The following is a 20867-nucleotide window of genomic DNA, read 5'->3' as shown; positions in this document are numbered from 1 at the left end:
AGTTAGAATAAAGATTTGTGTTTCATCCTTGGTGATAAAATCTAAAGCACCGCATTGTTGCCTTAATTGAATATACAATATGGAACTTTGTGACAATCCATTCATAATAAAATGCTAAACCTGTTCTTTAGTGTCTTGAGCTTCATCAAAGCAATGTAGTTCTCATTTTTCAGAAACCAATTTTGTGAACTGTTTGGAGAAGGGCCTGCTGTGGGTCAGGCTTCAACTGGTAGCACAAGGCTAAGCCTTGCCATACCCATTCCTGTGCAGGTGAGGTGGGTACCACTGACACCCCCATATGGGCAACTTCGTTGTTTCCCCAACAGGGAGACACCACTCTCCTGCCCCAGGGTCTCTCAGGCTTGCCAGGACAGTGGCGCCTCTATTATTCTTGTGAGCCGGTGAGGAGGGCAGGAGAAACCCAGGCATTTAGCTTGTGCAGGCATGGCAGCTTAAGGGCTGAATGTTGCCACTTTACCCACTTAAACTCAAGTTACTATGGGTAAGCTAAGAACTGGCCACTCTATGAACTCCAGGTTCAGGGCAGTCAAGCCCAGGTGGCACAATGTACGCCTGTCATGACCAGCTCAGGGAAAACCTAGTTAATGTAGTTATCATAGTGCTCCCAACGACTGACTCTTGGATCCAACAGCACCAGTCCGGACATAAATCTGGAGGGCTGCAGCTTTCTGTGGGAGCTGACCAGACCAACCAGGTAAGATTTGAAGAATTTATCTTCAAAAACGAAGACCACTTAATTTCTTGACATTGTTTTCTAAACATAAGCACAGCACAGTGACCCTTCACATGTTCAGGAAAAAGTACAATGTCCACCTTTTATTTCTGATGTAAAGAACCCATATTTACACAATACATTCATGTTTTTAAATATGTTACAGTTCTCTATAGAAAACCATTCCATTAAAACAGCAATAAGTGATCTGAATTCAAATTTTAAAATATTTGCTTGAATCAAAATATTCTTATCGGGACTCCAGCTGAATTTCACACAGCACTCCTGTAGAGATATCAGAGGAGGAGGAATGGAGAGTGGGTGATGGGGAAACATTCTTCTACCATGTAATAGATTCCACAAGACAGCTTTGGCAGGTGGTGCTCTCTCCCCTGTTCCAGCCACTGCTCCTGAGGCCAAGGCTGAGGGGCAGGAGAGTCCCCTTCAGAGCCCTGGGCAGTTGCTGGCACTCCTACAGCCAGCTGAGTCAGCAGCCGGCTTTGCACCAGGGCTGCTGTTCTGAAGGCTGCTGCTGAAACTGCAAACTGAAGCCCAGAGGACTAGGTAAAGCGGCTTCCAGCCCTGGGCCTAGCTGACAGCCTTCTCATTCAGGGGCTCGTCTTTCTCTTTCTCTTTCTGCTTCTCTTTCTCCCGCTCCTTGTTCCAATCCTGCAGGCCCTCAGGAAGCGAAGTGTCCTCATCCAAGCTGCCAGTGCCTTCCACAAATTCTTCATATGTGGATTTTTCTGTAAATGGTCTGGGGCCCAGAAGTTCAACCATATCATTCTTATCTAATACTTCCTTTTCTAATAGTAATAGAGCAACCTGAAATACAAGCAATTTTCATTAAAAGTTATTTAGTGAAATTCACTCAAAGTTAAAATTTTTACCTACAGCTGACTTCATTCTAATGAAAACCTAAGGGCTTGGAAGATGATTGAGTGCACTTGCTGCTCTGGCTGATGACGTAGGTTCGGTTCCAGCCCACTACCATCTTGTCACTCTAGTTCCAGGGGTCTAATTCCCTCTCAGGTCTTTGAGAACACCAGACACACTCATACACCAGACACACTCATACACATTAAAAGACTTTAATATTAAAAAATAAAACATAGGCCAGTGGGTGGTGGCTCACGCCTTTAATCCCAGCACTTAGGAGGCAGAGGCAGGCAGATCTCTGAGTTCAAGGCCAGCCTGGTCTACAGAGCTAGTTCTAGGACAGCCAAATCTATACAGAGAAACCCTGTCTTGAGACTCCCCCCCCAAAAAAAAAAAATTTAAGAACCTAAGACAACAGAATGTCTCATAAATGAGAGCATATGATTTTTTAGAGTAAGGTGTGCAATATACGGATGTCACAAATGTCTTTCATAAGCAAACAGGCAAACACAATTTGGTACATCCACATGATTAAGGATTATGTCATTGTAATAAAGGAAATGTGCGTCCTTCTCTGAAAGTAAATGACGCACAAATGTGCAGCCCAGGCTATGCCTGCTGTTAAGGAGGCCGTCACCTCATTTGAAACCTTTATACAAGCAAAACAGTGTATTTCTCACAACTAATTCTGAATGGACTTAGGAGAAATGAAAGCTTTAGGAATCCCTCTAAGGCACCTCTGATGCAAGTACATAGTGTAGTCATGGGTAAGCACTGAAATCTTTTTTTTTTTTTTTGGTTTTTTCGAGACAGGGTTCCTCTGTGGCTTTGGAGGCTGTCCTGGAACTAGTTCTTGTAGACTAGGCTGGCCTCGAACTCAGAGATCCGCTTGTCTCTGCCTCCCGAGTGCCGGAATTAAAGGTGTGCGCCACCAACGCCCTGCTAAGCACTGAAATCATAATAGTTCTTACTACCATGGACATCTGCTCATACAAACCGGACACTTTCCCTCACACAGCACTAGTCACATCCCAAGTGCTTGGTAACTATGCACAGCTATCCAGTACACAGCCAAGTGGAGAGGTGACTTGCAAAGGCTGCAGCTGGGTCAGAACACTGCCTCTGTCACTCACAACCTTTGACCTTAAGCTATTATATGACCTCTCTGCATTGTTTCTTCACTGTAAAGTGGGGATAATGACACCAGGAACCTCAGGAGGTTGCAGGCTTAGCTGGTACTGTGTGTATTAGTTCCCCTTATCCTGAAGAAGGGCTCCAGACAACATGCCCAAGTCCTTACTCCACAGGGTGGCAAACTGAGCCCCTGAGCAAAGTCTTCAAGCCCTCTCCTCTCAGTACACTGGTCCCCTGAAAGGCTCAACAATCCTCATCGCTTCCTTTTCTCTGCTGGGTCAGAAAGTACTTTGTGTATCAGGCTCCTTACCCTGGCTCAGCACATTTTCCTTCCACCAAACATTTCTTTGGTACACATTGAGTACACATAGTCTGGGCAGGGGTGAGATAGTGCAACCTCTCCCTCCCTCTCCTCCCCCCATGATGTCTGCAACCTCTCTGCCAGCACAGAGCTAGTAAGCTCCATTTTGGTGGCTTATTTTAACTACTCCTCTCATGGGAATTCTGGCAAATTCGCATGGAATGAGGCTGGCCGTAACATTTTCCTTTGCTTGTTCAGACTTTCCTCACCTAACACAAGAACCAGAACAGTGCTGCTTCTCTTCCCCAGGCACAGGGAAGACACTTAGCTCCAGAGGGAAGAAGCATAGAAGGTAGTTGGGAGGAAGGGATTCCTGAGTCTAGACACCAACTAAATCATCTGCAGAAAGCCAGACATAGTGGCTTACCCCTGTAATTCCAGGACTCAGGAGGCAGAGGCAGGGGAATCACAGCAAGATTGGTACCAACCTGTTCTACACAGTGAGTTCCAGACCAGCTGGGGTTACATAGCAAAATCCTGTCTCAAAAACCAACGAGGCTGGCAAGAAGGCTCAGCAAGTAAAGGCACTTGCTGAGCAAGACTGATGGTCTGAATTTAATCCCTGGAGCCCACAAAGAGGTGGAAGGAGAGAACCAACTCCACAGAATTATCATTTGATTGACATTTGTGTGCATGCACACACTTGTGAGCGTGAGCATGTGCATGTGGACACACACACACAACCAACCAAAGCACTTGTGGGGAGAATCATCCACACGCTGGCACCTACCTTCTCCACGTCAGCCTTCTTCTCTGTGAGAAGAGCCACAGTTCTTTTATAGGCATCATTAATAAGTATTCTCACTTCATCATCTATCATCCTCGCAGTGGCTTCACTGTAAGGCTTCTCTAATACCATGTCCCCCTGGCGTGGGAGGTCAAACGAGATCTGCCCCACCTTCTCGTTCATGCCGAACTGAACAATCTGGAAAAGATCCATGACTAGAAGGTTAGATAAGAGAACCTTTACCTTTCTTTTTTTCCCCTGAGATAGAGTTTCTCTGTGTTTCTTTGGAGCCTGTCCTGGAACTCACTTTATAGACCAGGCTGGCCTCAAATTCACATAGACCCACCTGCCTCCGCCTCCCAAGTGCTGGGATTAAAGTCATGTGCCATCAACAACTGGTGAGAACCTTTACCCTCAAAGACTTACAGAGGGCAATGGCTATCGAAGTGAACAAAGATACTTTGTAATGGTGGCCAAGAGCAGCAGTATGATTTAAACTTATACGGGAGCACCATCAGAACAAAATGAGTGGACAAACAGTAGGTAAACTACAGCAGCTCTGAAGCCTGCAGGCTATTCCACCTATGGAAGGATGTGAAAAAGCAAGAATCACTTGATATTGCTGGTCATGATGGCCCACACTTTTAATTCCAGCACTCAGGAGGCAGAGGCAGGCGGATCTCTGAATTCGAGGCCAGCCTGGTCTACAAAGCAAGTCCCAGGACAGCCAGAGCAACAAAGAGAAACCCTATCTTGAAACACCAAAAAGCTCTTGGTAAGATCAAACTGCCAACGAGTTCTCCTGTGAAAAGACAGTCTAAACCTGAGATCATGTAACACATGATGACATCTGCATTTTTCCACAAACTGTCCATGGAGTCAAGGGACAATGTGAAGTGGCAGATGCACTGTGATTCTTATGAGGCTCCCAAACTTTATAGCACTGCTTCTTGAGTGAGAAACTTTTGGAAGTAAAATCCAAACTGACTTGAAGAGAAGGACCAAGGCTCGAGAGTGGTTAAGGGCACTGCATGCTCTTCCAGAGGACCCGGGCTCAGTTTCCAGCACCCATATGGAGACTCTCTACTATCTGTAACTCAGTTCCCAGGGATCTGAGGCCCTCTTCTGACCTCTGCAGGTACCAGGCATGTACATGGCGCACAGACATACATGCAGGGAAAACACCCATATACATAAAATAAAAATAAAAGAATCTTAAGCACAGGTTCCCTCACCTCACCGAATCCTAGCCCTCCCTACTCCTGAGATCAGAAAGATAAACATGGACAAGAGGTGGACGCCCTTTGAAGTTACTGTGAGAAAAGAAGATGCAGAATAATGCCTCCAGAGAAGAAAAGCAGGATGGAAACACAAGTCTGCATCACAGAGGAAACTGTGACCCACAGAAATGAAGCAAGCAGGAGGAAGTGGAAAGGACTCCAAGAACCAGACACAGAAGGACTCCCAGGTGCCAGAGGGCAGGAAAAAAAAAAAAAAAAACCAAACTACACTCCACAGGAAAAACACTTTTTAAAAAGATTAAACAAAGGCCAGGCAGTGGTGGCTCACACCTTTAATCCCAGCACTCGGGAGACAGAGGCAGGCGGATCTCTGTGAGTTCGAGACCAGCCTGGTCTACAAGAGCTATTTCCAGGACAGCCTCCAAAGCCACAGAGAAACCCTGTCTCGAACCCCCCCCCCCCCAAAGATTAAACAACAACAACAAAAAAGGATTAAACTAAAAACAAGAGCAATAATAAGCAATAATGCTGTAAGGAAAAAAATGTAACATTAAAAATAACTAGTTAGGAACTATCACTTTCAAAGCAAGACACGGAGCAAAAAATTGCTTCAATGGACAGCAGTTCACACAGAGGCCCAGAGAAAAGACCCTACTGCTGGGGCTTCAGAAACCAGCAGTAAAAGCTGAAGAAAAAAAAAAAAAAAAACACCACCACCACCAACACAGTTACAGGTCAGGAGAGGGCTGCTCCTAGGGGGGTGGCCAGGGACAGAGTGTGGGACCAGGTGTCCAGCATCCCTCATGACAAGAGGCTAGGCTAGGCTTAGTACTTGCCAAAGGAGCAAGTACGGTAGTATATACTGAAACCCCAAGACTTGGGAGTATAGCTGAGGATAACAAGAGACCCCTTCTTTAAAAAATAAAAACTTAAAAAAAAAAATAAAAAAGGAAAAACGGGCGGTGGTGGCGCACACCTTTAATCCCAGCACTTGGGAGGTAGAAGCAGGCAGATCTCTGTGAGTTTGAGACCAGCCTGGTCTACAAGAGCTAGTTCCAGGACAGCCTCCAAAGCCACAGAGAAACCCTGTCTCAAAAAACCCAAAAAAAAAAAAAAAACTTTGAAAATTAAACTTTAGGGGGCTGGAGAGATGGCTCAGTGGTGAAGAGCAGTGGCTGCTCTTCCAGGGGACCTGGGTCCAATTCCCAGACCCACATGGTAGCCCACACCTATCTGTAACTCCAGTTCCATGGGATCTGGTATCCTTACACCAATGCACACAAAATAAAGTTAAATAATGTATTTTTTAAAAAAAGAAAATTAAACTTTAAACTCTATCTATAAACATTACATACAGAATTCTTAGGAAAAACTCTAAAAACTGCAATACACTTTTTATTCTGTAAGTTATTTTTTGTTAGTTGTTTGGCTTTTTTTGAGATAGGGTTTCTCTGTATAGTCCTGGCTGTACTGAAACTCGCTCTGTAGATCAGGCTGGCCTCAAACTCAAGAGATCTGTCTGACCCTGTCTCCCAAGTGCTGAAATTAAAGGGTGCTACTACCTCCCAGCAAGTTTTTAAAGTGGATTTTTTAAAAGGTTTTGGTTTTTAAAATTATCTGTGTGTCTGTACATGAGTCTAGGTGCCTTAGAAGCCAGAGGTGTCAGAGTTACAGGAAGTTGTAGACATCCAACGTGAGTTCTGGGAAGAGAACTTGGGTCCTCTTCAAGAACAGTATGCACTCTTAACAACCGAGTCTTCTCTCCAGTCTCTACAGTGGATTTAAGAAAGACTCCTTGCTGTAAAAATCTAAACCAGTGAAACATCTGTGTCATCTCAGTCATTCACAAAGACTGATTTTCTAGGCTAATAAGAAAATGAGACAGAAGCCCAGTCCACAGACTCACCTGGGCATAGGCACTCTGGGTAACCTTCCTCAAGTCATCCTGGGCACCAGTTGTGATTCTTCCAAAGAAGATTTCTTCAGAGACTCGGCCACCCAGGGTCATGCACATCCTGTCCAGCAGCTGCTCCTTTGTGTACAGATACTGCTCCTTTGGCAAGTACTGAGCATAGCCCAGCCCCTTACCACGAGGGATGATGGACACCTGGTGAGTAAGAAGCATAGTGGTCAAGGTCCCACTCCCAATGCAGCCCTGATCAAGGACTGTCTACATGGAAACTTGCTGATAAAAGGAAGCACCATGCTGGGCTGCATACCAGTTCCAATGCCATGAGATCTAGCAAGGACCAGGAGGGAAACTCCCTCACCTCAAGCTCCCAAAAGCATCTCTGCCCTTACATAAAGGAGTCCTGAGGACTGCTGGCTGTGGTCTCCTCTGGCAGACCACAGAGCTGACTCAACTCTGGCATAGCCTCTTGTGCTTCAGAGGAGTGTTCGCCTATCATGTATAAGGCAATAGGTTCTGCAGAGGACTGTCACATATGTAAGCAGGTATATGTGTTCCCAGACCTGCACACATCTACATCACACATACTTAAAAAATAAAAAGGGGCTAGGGGTATAGCTCAGTGGTAGAGGACTTATCCAGCATGTATGAGGTCCTAGGTTCAATCTCCAGGATGGCAAACAGAAGTTTTCTGTCAAGATTTGTGCTGTATCTGTAGGAGGGTGTGTGTAAACATTTCCTTCAGCCATCACTAGTTTCTGCTACATCCCTCCAAAGGTACACTGGATCTGCTGTCTCTTGAGTGAATATAACTCCTTTTCAGTCACTGCACACATACTAAGCTAGCTTGCCTATTGCAATACTCTCTTTGGCACCTTTAAGAGTGGGTCTGCATGCTCCAGATACCAGCCGGCGACTGCATGGCCTGCTTCATGGTAAGCTACTGTCTTCTTCTCCTCAGGCTGTAGAACTTGGGTTTTTTTCTCCAAGCCTAATGATAACAAAAACCCCAAACCACTGTTTTAGTGACAATGACATTAAAAAATAGCAATACAATGCTATACAACTCATTACCTAAGATGTAATTTAACAAGTGACCTGCCTAAACTTCCTAACCGAAATCCAAATAAAGGGCCAAGTCTGAAATATATCCAACCACAATAAAAATGTGTATTTCTCATCTCTGTCCCAGGATCTCTTTTACCCTAACCTCCCACTGTTTTAAACCACATACCTTTTTGGGGGGAAATCAACAGAAATGTAAATGTAATTCAGCATTTAGAACATATGAAACATGAAACTCATAGAGAAGTCTGGAGGGGTCCTCTGCTTGGTTTTGTTATTCAGAACCATCAAGTCCTGGGACAACAAGGATGCTTGTTTGTTGCCAGTGGGAGGCAGATGACAGGAAAGTATCACCCTAGTCAAAGACCTGAACTTCCTACTCAGAACTGGAAAGCTGTCACAGGCCAGACAATTTAAGGGATCAAGGAATTTGTCAAGAAACACTCTAGGAAGGTGACTCCCAGACACACAATCCCAAAGACCCTGTGTTAAAGAGTTCAATGCCTCCAGGCGATAGTGGTGCATGCCTTTAATTCCAGTACTCAGGAGGCAGAGGCAGGTGATTGATTCTCTGTGAGTTCAAGGTGAGCCTGATCTACAGAGTGATCAGCCAAAGCCAGGACAACCAAAGCCAGACACAGAAACCCTGTCTTTAAAAGAAAAAAAAAAAAAAAAAAAAGAGTTCCATGCCAACCACAAAGCTCAAAGCTCTGTAATTTCAGCTTTTTCCCAGCCTGCAGAGAGGTTGCCTCCAAGCCTCATTTTATATCATGATCTATAATTGTAAACCCTGATGGTGCATATTCTGTGGCAGGCAAACCATCACACCATCTTTCAAGTGTTCTGCTTTGTTCAAGGTAATTCATGTGGGGGAGGGGCACTATGCTCTCAATGACATAAAGCTATGAGACAAACACATTACACAAAGCTATGAGGGTCAACAGTTACTAAGGATGAGTTAATACATCCATTGTTCCACAGCATTTCTTTCTTTTTCTTTTTGTGGTGCTGGAGATGGACCTTGGAGCCTGTGTATGCTAAGCAGGTACTCCAACATTAAGCTATAACCCCTAACCTTCTTGCTTATCTGAAAATACAAACCATCTTCCCACAGTTCATCATAGCAATTCTGCCCTTTCTCAGTATGCCACTACTACAAAGCACGAGGCTTTGTTCATGGAGGCAGCACTGCCAATAGGCAAGCTCCTTTCTACCTCAGAGAGGGGAGTGTTCAGACACAAAAAAAGCACAAGGTAAGCCTGGAGATGGCATGACAAGCCCCACTGCTACATGGATATACTTTCTTTGTAGATCTTGACAAAACAGAAATCAAGGGCTGAAATTTTCTTTGACGAACTTTTAAAAACAGAGACATGGTCTCACCATTTACCCTAGAGTGGGCTCACAACTGAGATCCTCCTCCTTCATGTCCCACATGCTGGAATTGCAGCCACATACCAGCTAACACATGGACTACCACCAGACTTTTGACCTGAGTTATACTCAGCTGCCTTACCTCCAATCACTCGCTCAATTGCTTGTTCAAAGTGCTTCTCATTAATGGCATCTGAAAGGTGTCTTGCAGCAATCAAAGCAGCTTCATTGCAGACATTGGCAACATCAGCTCCTACAAATGAACACACAAAATCATGCTCAAACTGACCAGTCATACACTAGGGAGGACCGAACCCACACAGACCTTAACCATCAGGAGACTGAAAAGAAGTTTAATGGAAACATAATCCAAGGTGTTTACCAGAGTCCTAAGCTATTCTAGTATTAAATACAAGCCTACACAATCTTGGCCCTGTGAGCTGAGACAATTAGTAGCAAATAGGTAACGGCAGATCAGGATTCACCTTAATAGACAATATGGTTCACGTAATGGCAAACTATGATAGCACTTGTTCTTTTTTTCCCTGAGACAGGGTTTCTCTGTAGGTTTGGAGACAGTCCTAGAACTCTCTTTGAAGACCAGGCTAGCCTCACACGAACAGAGATCTGCCTGCCTCTGCCTCCCAAGCCTATGATAGCATTTTAAAATCTTTACTTTATTTATGTATATGAGTGTGTTGCCTACATGTATGTCTGTACACCATGTGTATGCAGTGCCAACAAAGACCAAAAGAGGATGCCTGATCACCTGGAACTGGAGTTACAGGTTGTTGTTAGCTGTGCAGGTGCTGGGAATTGAACCTGGGTCTTCTGGAAGGGCAGCCAATGCCAACTACTGAGCCCAATGACAGTATTTTTTTTTTTTTAATTTACTCTCCTCCCATATATTACATCCTGACCATAGTTCCCCTCCCTCCCTTCTCTCCCATTCACTCCTCCTCTGTTTCTTTTCAGAGAAGGGCAGGCCTTCCACGTATATAAACCCAACATGGCAAATCAAAGCACCTCCCCTCATATTAAAGCTGGACAAGACAACCCAGTATGAGGAACAAAGACCCGTGCAGGCTCCCTGGCTATCAGTTGAGTCTCTGTGAGTCCCTAAGAGCCCAGGTTAGCTGATTCTGTGGGTTTTGTTAAGGTGTCCTTGACCCCTTTGATTCTTAGGATCCTTCTTCCCCTTTTTCCACAGGATTCCCTGAGCTCTGCCTAATGTTTGGCCATGGGACTCCAATGACAGCATTCTTTTTCTTTTTTTAATTTAAAATTAGAAACCAGCTTCTTTTACATGTCAATCTCAGTTCCCTCTCCCTCCCCTCCTCCCCTGCCCCCCACTGACCTCCTATTCCATCCCCTTTCTGCTCCTCAGGGAGGATGAGGCCTTCCATGGGGGATCTTCAAAGTCTGTCATATCATTTGGAGCAGGGCCTAGACCCTCCCCACAATGACAGTATTTTTAAATGCACATTAATTTCCTTAGTTTCACCATCTTTGCTGGGAAAATGACTTATGGGCATGTTAGACAACATGCTTATATAACATATAATAAACATGTATTAAAAAATCTAGTACATTTGGTTAACAAGTTTAAATAATGTAAAGCTTGCCAAATGTTTGTTTGGTATACAATGGCTTTATGTGCATCTTTCTGCTTAAGTGTGTGTTAACACAAGTAAACTATAACATACGATAAGTTTTAAACAGTATAGTACTTCTGGGTAAGATGACCTACAGACACTGCCTGTGTGACCCACTGAAGGACAAGAATCAGGTAAGAAAAAATGGAATTTACTCAAAAGATAGAAAGCTTCAGAAATTCAGAATAGTAATGACAGGATGGCTGGAAAGCACAGAGCATGGAAGTGTGACATGGAGAGACATTTAGGCCAAGCAGAGCTTGCTCCAGTTTTGTAGTTCTCAATTGGGCAAAAGCAGCAGCAGTCTCATCAGAGGGCAGCACTGGTGTGAGAAGATGGGCAGTGCCACCCACAGAACAAGCACGGTCCTCACAAGAATCTATTCTGGTGGCAGGTTTTGGTGAGATAGTGGCTGACTTGAAGTAAGGTTGTCAGGTACCATCGTGGAAGGAACCGAGTGTTTAAAATTGAGTCAGGCAGTGGTGGCGCACACTTTTAATCCCAGCACTTGGGAGGTAGAGGAAGGAAGATCTCTGTGAGTTTGAGGCCAGCCTGGTATACAGAGCAAGTTCCAGGACAGCCAGGGCTACACAGAGAAACTCTGTCTCAAAAAAAAAGGAGTGCAGGAGTGCACAAGAAAAGGCAGCCCCACCCTTCCTGCCAGGAGAAGACAACACTTACTGAGGATGATAACTCTGGAGTCAGAGCTCTGAGCCTGCAGTTCGCAAAAGATAAACCCCTGGGACCATTGCTTTCTGCCACTGACCCTCCAATAAATACCTGACATCACAGCGCCAAACACACACATGTCCAGAGAAGAATCTCTTCACAACATAGCAGAACCAAGTTGTCAAAACGCAGCACAAAGAAATTACTAGTCGGGCGTTGGTGGGGCTCACCTTTAATCCCAGCACTCGGGAGGCAGAGGTAGGCGGATCTCTGTCAGTTCGAGGCCAGCCTGATCTCCAGAGCGAGTGCCAGGATAGGCTACACAGCTACACAAAGAAACCCTGTCTCGAAAAACCAAAAAAAAAAAAAAAAAAAAAAAAAAAAATTACTAAAAACTTTAAGGGAAAAAAGCTAACTCACTCACCAAAGCAAACACATCCAAGTAACATCACGGATTAAGCCAAGAAAGCATAGTACAAATGAATAACTGCAAACCATGATTGCTACTTCAAACAATGGCATATTTTAAAAATGACTAAAATGACATTTCAGCTGGGCAGTGGTGGCACCTGCCTTTAATCCCACCCCAGCACTAGGGTACGTTGCATTATATTCCTTTACACTGTGTGAAGAAATGTCACTGTGATTGGTTTAATAAAAAGCTAAACAGCCAATAGTTAGGCAGGATTATCTGGGCAGAGAGAACTCAGGAAAGAAGGGCGGAGATGTGAGGAGACATGGAGGAAGCAGAAAGGCAAATGGACAGTTCATAAATGAGGTAAACATGCCTCGGGGCAGCACATAGATGAATAGAAATGGGTTGATTTAAGTAATAAGAGCTAGTTAGAAAGAAGCCTAAGCTATCAGCCAAACTTTCATAATTAATAATAAGTCTTCCCCTTTCCGACGACCGACCCAGGAACTAGAGCCCTCATCCAGCGGCTGATGGAAGCAGAGACAGACATCCACAGATATACACTGAGCTGAAATCGGGAATTTAGTTGAAGAGAGGGAGGAATGAAGAGCGAAGGGGTCTGTACCAGGTTGAAGAAACTCACAGAAACAGTTGGCCTAAACAAGGGAGAGCACATCGACCCCAGATGCTGTCGGGGAGTCGGGGAGGCCAGTACAAGACTGATCCAGACCCCTGAACATGGATGTCAATAAGGAGGCCTCTGCACTCCAGGGAGCCTCTGGTGGTGGATTAGTATTTTTCCCTGGTGCAAGAAGGGACTTTGAGAGCCCATCCCATGTGAAGGGTTACACTCTGGCCCTGGACACATGGGGAAGGGCCCAGGACAGCACAGGAAGATTTGGTGGACTTTGCAGAGCCCCATTGAGGGCCCTACCCTGCCTGGGGAGTGGTGGGTGGATGGAGTGGGGAGTGGGCTGGGGGGGGGAGGAGGGATGGGGTGAGGGGAGGGAGAGAGAGAAGGGACTTACATGTGAAACAAGCTTGTTCCCTAACTGGAACTAATAAATAAATAAATAAAATAAGTCTTCATGTTATGATTTGGGAGCTGGCTGGCGGGACAAAGAAAGACTTGCTACAAAAGTGGATCTCTGTGAGTTCAAGGCCAGCCTAGTCTACAAATCAAGCTCCAGTACAGCCAGGGCTGTTTCACAGAGACATCCTGTCTCACCACCCCCCAAAGACACTTCAAGATGAGCATAAAGTAATATAGTTTATGATGACCAAGCTAGCACCATAGAAGATACTTAGAGAAATACTATTCACAAAGAAGGACAAACATCTCAATTATAACAGCACAGAAAAAATAATTATCAGAAGAGATGAACAGAAAAGCTAGAAAGGAATTCATTGCATCCAAACACAATAAATAATAAATGATCCAACAAACCAGAAAAAAATTAGTAAATATTTTACAATAACTACAAATGGCTTAAATCACCATTAAAATACACACATGCTAACTAGAGTAAAAAACAAGATCCAACTACACTTTGTCATCAAGAAACACTTCATTGGCAAAGATTCCAACAGAATGAATTAAAGGATCAAAGTCAATCTATCAAGCAAACTAAAACTAAAAACTAGCTGGTGTAGCTATTCTGAAAATGGATTTCTTTTGTTTTTTTAAGATTTATTCATTTATTTTAATGCAATTTTAAATTTTTATTTCTATTTGTGTGAGTGTTTTGCCTGCATGTACATCTATGCACCCCATGTGTGCCTCATGGCTCTGAATAACAAACCAAAACTTCAATGAGACACCAATTTATGCCTCTAGGATTACTACAATAAAAAAACAGGGGCTGGAGAAATGGCTCAGCGGTTAAGAGCACTGACTGCTCTTCCAGAGGACCTGGGTTCAATTCCCAGCACCCACATGGCAGCTCACAACTGTCTGTAACTCCAAGATCTGACCCCTCACACAGACATACATGCAGGCAGAACACCAATGTACATAAAAATAAGAATAAATAAATTAAAAAAAAAAAACAGATAAACTAACTGCTGTGGCTCACACATGTAATCTTAACATTGGGAGGCCTGAGGCAAGAGGACCACCACAAAATCAGGTCAGCCAAGGCTTTGTAGCAAGATCTTGTCTCAAAACCAGAGGTAGGAGGAGACAAAAGAGAGACAGCCAGAGAGAATAGCAGTTGCTGGCAAGGATATGGAGAAAGTGGCATACATATTCATAGCCTAAGGTGGGAAGTTAAAATGAAGCAGCTGAGCCAGGTAGCGGTGGTGCATGCCTTTAATCCCAGCACTGGGGAGGCAGAAGCAGGCGGATCTCCGTGAATTCGAGGCCAGTCTGATCTATAGACCAAGTCCCAGGACAGCCTCCAAAGCTACAGAGAAACCCTGTCTCAAAACACAAAAACAATTAACAACAACAAAACACGATGCAGTCACTTTAGAAAATAACCCAGTAGTTTCTCAGAAAGGCAAACACATAACTCATCACTTAAGCAATTTTTTTTTACTTTAACCTTTATTTTGAAGATTTATTTATTTAGTTATATTATGTATGCAGTATTCTGCCTGCATATTTGCCTACAGATCAGAAGAGGGCACCAGATCTCATTACAGATGGTTGTGAGCCACCATGTGGCTGCTGGGAACTGAACTCAGAACCTCTGGCAGAGCAGCCAGTGCTCTTAACCTCTGAGCCATCTCTCCACCCCCACATAAGCAATTCTAAAAGAAACGAATATATCCACACAAAAATCTGTAGTTGAATACATATGTGTTATTCATAACAATCACAAAGTAGAAACCACTCAAATGTCATCAAATGAAGACCAAGTTAAGTGAGACATGGCATACCCATATATACCAGATAGCGAATAATCAGAAAAACAAATGAAGTTGCTACCTGTTCCCAGAGGGAACAAGCATTCTAAGTGAATATGAGCAGGTAACATATTGCATAATCCAATTATAAAATGTCCAGCTAGGGGGGGCTGGAGAGATGGCTCAGAGGTTAAGAGCACTGGCTGTTCTTCCAGAGGACCCGGGTTCAATTCCCAGCATCCACATGACAGCTCACAACTGTCTATAACTCCAGTTCCAGGGGGTCTGTCACCTTTGTACCAATGCACATAAAAAATAAAGTTAAATATATTTAAAAAAAGAAAAAAAATGTCCAGCTAGGAAAACCTATAAAGACTGAAAGTAGATTACTGTTGTCCAGGCCTGGAGGTGGAAGAAGATGCTCACAGACTCTTCTCAAGATGATACAATGTTTCAAAGTTAAATTATAGAGATCACTGGGCTACTATGTAAATACATTAAAACCCACCTCACTTACACTTAATACTGGTGAGCACTGCAGCATGCTATCTATCTCTACCAGTAACTGTTACAATACTTGGGAGTAAATCCTATGATTTATGGATACAGTGATGTGCTGCCAGGAGCTGCTCATAACTCACGATGAAGGCAAAGGGTGAGGCCAAATGCAGAGCGCCTAGATGTTAATCAATACCTGCTCGTTCTCAAGGCTGGTAAAGTGCTCAAGGTTCAGTGTACTGTATCCTCTAATTATGTGTGTATCTGAAGTTTCCCATAATTAAGAGGTAAAAACATCTGACAAAGGCTAAAGGTGTGAGGAACTACTAGCCCCTGGTACTTGCCAGTGATTGAAAACTGCTTTAAAACCAGCAGCAATTTCCACTTACCTGAAAACCCTGGGGTTAAGGATGCCAGTTTTCTAGCCAATTTCTCCTTTTCCAAGGCACTGTCTAGTTTCAACGGCCGAAGGTGAACTTTGAAGATTGATGCTCGTCCTTTTATGTCTGGGGGTCCTTTAGAAATTATTTTTAAAGGGGAAAAAGGTCATAGTGAGACACATCTCCACCACAAAACTTAGGCTGAATCCAATGAACACCATCTCACCAATAAAGATCTGCCTGTCGAAGCGGCCTGGCCTCAAAAGGGCTGGGTCCAGAATGTCTGGCCGATTTGTGCCTGCCAGGATGACCACATTGGTGGTTGTGTTGAAGCCTAAAAGGTAGTAATTAAAATGTGGAGTCAGAATTAAATAACAGGACAGAAAACAAGACTAGCTGGCCATAGATGGACATCATAAAGCCCTATCTGTATCAGACATTGTTTTCTATTATTATCTAGAACTTTTAAAAAAATCACCTTCATGTGTGTTTTGCCTGCATGTATGCCTGTGCACCACATATGCACAGTACCTGTAGAGACCAGAAGAGGGTGTCAGATCCCTTCGGACTGTAATTAAAAAATTATTGTGAGCTGCCATGTGAAATCCTCTGGAAGAGCAGTCAGTGCTCTGAACTGCTGAGCCATCTCTCCAAATCCTTATCTAACACTTTTTAATCCAAAAACTTAAACTATTTTTCTCACTAGTCACCTTGTACTTAGTTATAATAATCACAAATTAAAGTTTTTGCCAGTATTTATTCATATTTTAGATATACTGATTTTATCTGAAACACACTTGTATGCATAAATGAGGTACAATATGACTCTTCAGCATGAGAAACAATGTGTGATTATTTATGAGATCAGGATAACTGGACATCCATCAATCACTCAGATACTTAGCAGCTGGAACACTGAAAATGCCCTGTTAGCTATTCTAAAATAAAATAAACAATTATTATCAGCTGTTGTGATGGCTATTCTTGATTGTCAATTTGACTACTCCTAGAATTAACTAAAACCTAAGAGCTGGGTACCCCTGTGAGGGATTTTTTTTTCCCCTTTAATTAAATCATTTGAAGTATGAATACTCAATGTAATTCTGATTTTTTTTTTTTTTTTTGAGGTGGGAAGATCCACCTATAATCTGGGCCACGCCCTCTGGTGGCAGCTTATATAAAGGACACAGAAGAAGGAGCTTTCTCTCAGCCTGCTTGCCCTCCCGGTCCCTGGCAACTCCATCCCTTCAGTGGTATTAGAACCTACTTCTTCAGGACTCTGGTGTATACTGAAGACCAGCTGAGATTCCGGCCTCATGGACTGAACAACTACTGGATTCTTAAGACTTTTTATTGGCAGACAGCCATTGCTGGACTAGCTGGACCACAGTCTGTAAGCTGTTCTAATAAATTCCATATATATACCCTCCCCCAGTTCTGTCCTACACAACAGTGGTTATCCTGCTGTGTTACAGAAGACTAGAAATGACTCCTCTATAAGTAACCTAGTATCCACTAGTCTTTCTCTCTCTAGCTCTTTTCTCTACATAGCACAGTTTTAAGAATCAATTTTCTTATTTTTAATTTATTTTTTCTTTTTAAGGAACAGAGTCTTACTCTGCATTCTACACTGTCCTAGAACTTACTATGTGGACCAAACTTGGGGTGAGTCTCTTAGCTCTGCTCCCAAGTGCTACACCCCTATGCTCAGCAGTTTTCCTTCTTTTCCAGATTCTTTTTTTTCAAAGCCAGGGTTTGTTTCTCTGTGTAACAGCCCTGGCTGTCCAGGACTTGCTCTGAAGACCAGGCTGGCCTCGAACTCAGAGATCCTCCTGCCTCTACCTGAATGCTGGGATTAAAGGTGTGTACCACCACCCACTGGCTATTTTTATTATTTAATTACATGTGGAAGAGTGAACTGACTGTCACAGAACAGATCACGGTCTCTACCTTCACATTCTGACACTGCATTTGGCTTCCTCATCTAAGCCTGTGTGATGCCTGGCACTGTGCCTTCCCTTTGTGTGAACACACAGGCAAGTGTCCACACACCTCCAGTAGGAAGGATGCAACAGCCCCTGAAACTGCCTCTTTAACTGACAAAAAAGCTGGCCAGCATGGAATGACTGCAGCTTTCTAGGTTTAGGAGTATTGGTGGCCCTTAACCTTGGATTTTTGTTAATAATGGGGTGTAAGTGATGCACAATCAATTAAAACTGCATCTCAAATTTTGAAGCTGCCTCTTTCACAGGACCAGCACTGTTTGGCTTGATCCTCTCTATCTAGGCTGGGTGGCAGCAGTGAACTTCAACTCCCAGCCAGCCACACCACCCTTAAGAAACACACCCCACAGTGCATTGTGCTGTGCAGTAGAAATTTCTGTGGGTCAGGGGTACTCATTGTATTTTGGACTTAGGATATTTTCAACTTAAATGCAAACCCACAAAGGTCAAAAAGCACCTGTATTTGCAAAATTCACACTTCACTGCACTGGGGTTTTTGGAATGTTTCAGAACCACATTCAGAATGAGAGACATTAGCTCTTTTGTCCGTCATTTCACCCATTTTCTTAGTCAATATAGTCTTATCACCAATGTCGAGGCAAAGTACTGGCATAAAACAACATTGGATGCATGTATGTATGTGCATCAGGTGCATGCCTGTGAGAACAGGAGAGGGTATTGGATCCCTGACACTGGAGTTACAGATGGCTGTGAGCCACCATGTGGGTGCTGGGTCTGGACTCAGGTACTCTGCTAAGCCATCAGAGAATGTTCTTTTACTTTTTAAGGTCGGTGTTACAATAACAATCCCCATTCAGAGATCAAGACAACAGATGGGTGACTGCTCACCGTCCATCTCCACCAGCAGCTGGTTGAGCGTGTTCTCCTGCTCACTCTGCCCTCCGAAGTTGCCTCGACCCCTCTTCCTTCCCACAGCATCAATCTCATCAATGAAGAGAATGCAAGGGGCATTCTTCCGAGCAAGGGCAAATAAGTCTCGAACCTTGACAGAAGAAGGTGAGTTACTTGTCAAGTCAATGCTACTAGTTTAGCAAGACTAACTTCAAAGTGGCATGTGGCACATACCTATACTTGCCACACTCAGGAGGTTGGGGTAGGAGGACTGCAAATGAAGGACAGCTTGGGCTACATAGTAAAACCTGCTCCTTCTCTAAAGACCTAATATTAAATCCTAATGTTTCTGTCCATCCTACTAACCCACCTGAATTATCACCATGAACATCCTAAACATCTCACTGACCAAGGCTTTATTCCCTTCTCAGCTTTCCTACCTACAGGTCTAGCTCCATCGCACACCTCTCATCTTCAACTCCCCCTTGTGCATATCATCCTATCATCTGACTCTAGGACTCAGCTGTCCTGCAAACCCTATGAGCCTACCTGCTCCATTAACTGTAGACTCACCGATGCTGAGATCCCCAGCAGCATACCTGCTTTCAAATGATAACACACCATTTTCCCACAGATTAAAAGCTATTTCCTTATACATTTAGAAAATACTGTGATACCACCTTGCACTTTTGACAACATTTTTTTTTCATTTTTAGACATAAGTAAAATACAAGAGAATTGAAAGTCTAGAAACAAATCCATATATCTATGGTTGACAGTGTCAAAACCATTCAGTGGGGAAAATGGTATTTTCAATAATGATGTTGGGAAAGTTGGACATACAATATATATGCATAAGAATGAGATTAGGCCTATACCTCATGCCACATATAAAAAATGAACTAAAAAAAGTGAACAACCTAAATATAAAGGCAAAAAATAAGACTTTATTAAAAAAAAAAGTAAGAATAAATGTTCACAACTTTCATTTGGAATAGAGTCTTAAACATGATACCAAAACACAAGAAGCAAAAACTAGATAAAGACTTGCATCAAAATTAAAACTCTTTGTGATGGGGGTTAGAGAAATGACTTGGTGGCTAAAAGCACCTGCTGCTCTTCCTAAGGGGCTGTTTGGTTCCCAGCACCCACAGGGCAACTCCAATCTAGGGGTCTGTACTCTCCTCTAACCTCTCAGGTACTGCACATGTTTCCCTTTCCCCGGCCCTTTCCCCTTTCCACTCACACACACAGTCTCCCTCCTTGTCTCTCCCTCTCCCCCAGCACACTCTCCTTCCTCTCTCTCCCACCTTACACATGCATATACACACACATAAAAATGAGAAGAAATTGGGTTTTTAATATATTTTTTAAAGATGTATTTACTTTATGTATATGGTTCATATAGAGGCTGCATGCCAGAAGAGTACATCAGATGGCTGTGAGCCACCATGTGGTTGCTGGGAATTGAACTCAGGTCCTCTGGAAGAGCAGCCAGTGCTCTTAACCACTGAACCATCTCTCAAGCCCCAAAGAAAATATTTTTAAAAACCCTCTGTGCTGAGCATGTGGCTCACACCTTTTATCCCAGCAGTCGGTAAGCAGATCTCTCTGATTTAATACAAACGACCCTTTCATTGCCTTTATATGTTAAGAATTCAATGACTTTTGACTGGACATTGGTAGGTTATGCCTTTAATCCCAGCACTCACAAGGCAGAGGCAGATGGAGCTCTGTGAATAAGAGGCCATTCTAGTTTACAAAGCAAATTCCAGATCAGTCAAAGGCTACATAGTGAGATTCTATCCCAAAGAAAAGTATTTGTAAACCAATTATCCAACTAGGAATTAGTAGCCAGATTACCTGAAAAAACTCTTGACCACTCATCAATAAAAACACCAATTATTTAATTAATTAAATTAAAACCAGGCTCAACAGGTAAAATGTCTCAGGTGCAGAGAAGAGGCTTAGACCAGAAGGATAGGGGCTTGTTAAAAAGTTCTGATCCAAGGGCTGGAGATATGGCTCAGAAGATAAGAGTACTGGCTGCTCTTCCAGAGGTCCTGAGTTCAATCCCCAGCACCCATATGGTGACATACAACCATCTATAATGAAATCTGGT

At 43.5% G+C, this 20867-nt stretch overlaps 1 protein-coding gene across 2 annotated transcripts in view; it reads right to left on the bottom strand.

Moving 5' to 3' along the window:
- Nucleotides 1-810: 810 nt before the first annotated feature.
- The window catches only part of Afg3l2 (AFG3 like matrix AAA peptidase subunit 2), a 33865-nt gene continuing 13808 nt past the window's right edge, over nucleotides 811-20867 (bottom strand). For both annotated transcript variants that reach the window (XM_027402702.2, XM_035440099.1), the window contains 8 exons: nucleotides 18743-18896; nucleotides 16117-16224; nucleotides 15900-16025; nucleotides 9566-9676; nucleotides 7860-7975; nucleotides 6982-7182; nucleotides 3838-4032; nucleotides 811-1558 (listed from right to left, as the gene is read on the bottom strand). In XM_027402702.2, the coding sequence (XP_027258503.1) occupies nucleotides 1322-1558; nucleotides 3838-4032; nucleotides 6982-7182; nucleotides 7860-7975; nucleotides 9566-9676; nucleotides 15900-16025; nucleotides 16117-16224; nucleotides 18743-18896 (1248 nt within the window). In that variant the 3' untranslated portion in view covers nucleotides 811-1321. The remainder of the gene's footprint in view (nucleotides 1559-3837; nucleotides 4033-6981; nucleotides 7183-7859; nucleotides 7976-9565; nucleotides 9677-15899; nucleotides 16026-16116; nucleotides 16225-18742; nucleotides 18897-20867) is intronic.

This window comes from Cricetulus griseus, chromosome 2, assembly GCF_003668045.3.
Source record: "Cricetulus griseus strain 17A/GY chromosome 2, alternate assembly CriGri-PICRH-1.0, whole genome shotgun sequence".
NCBI lineage: Eukaryota > Metazoa > Chordata > Mammalia > Rodentia > Cricetidae > Cricetulus > Cricetulus griseus.
Note: the sequence above shows the minus strand (reverse complement) of the source record. Positions and strands in the feature narration are given on the sequence as shown.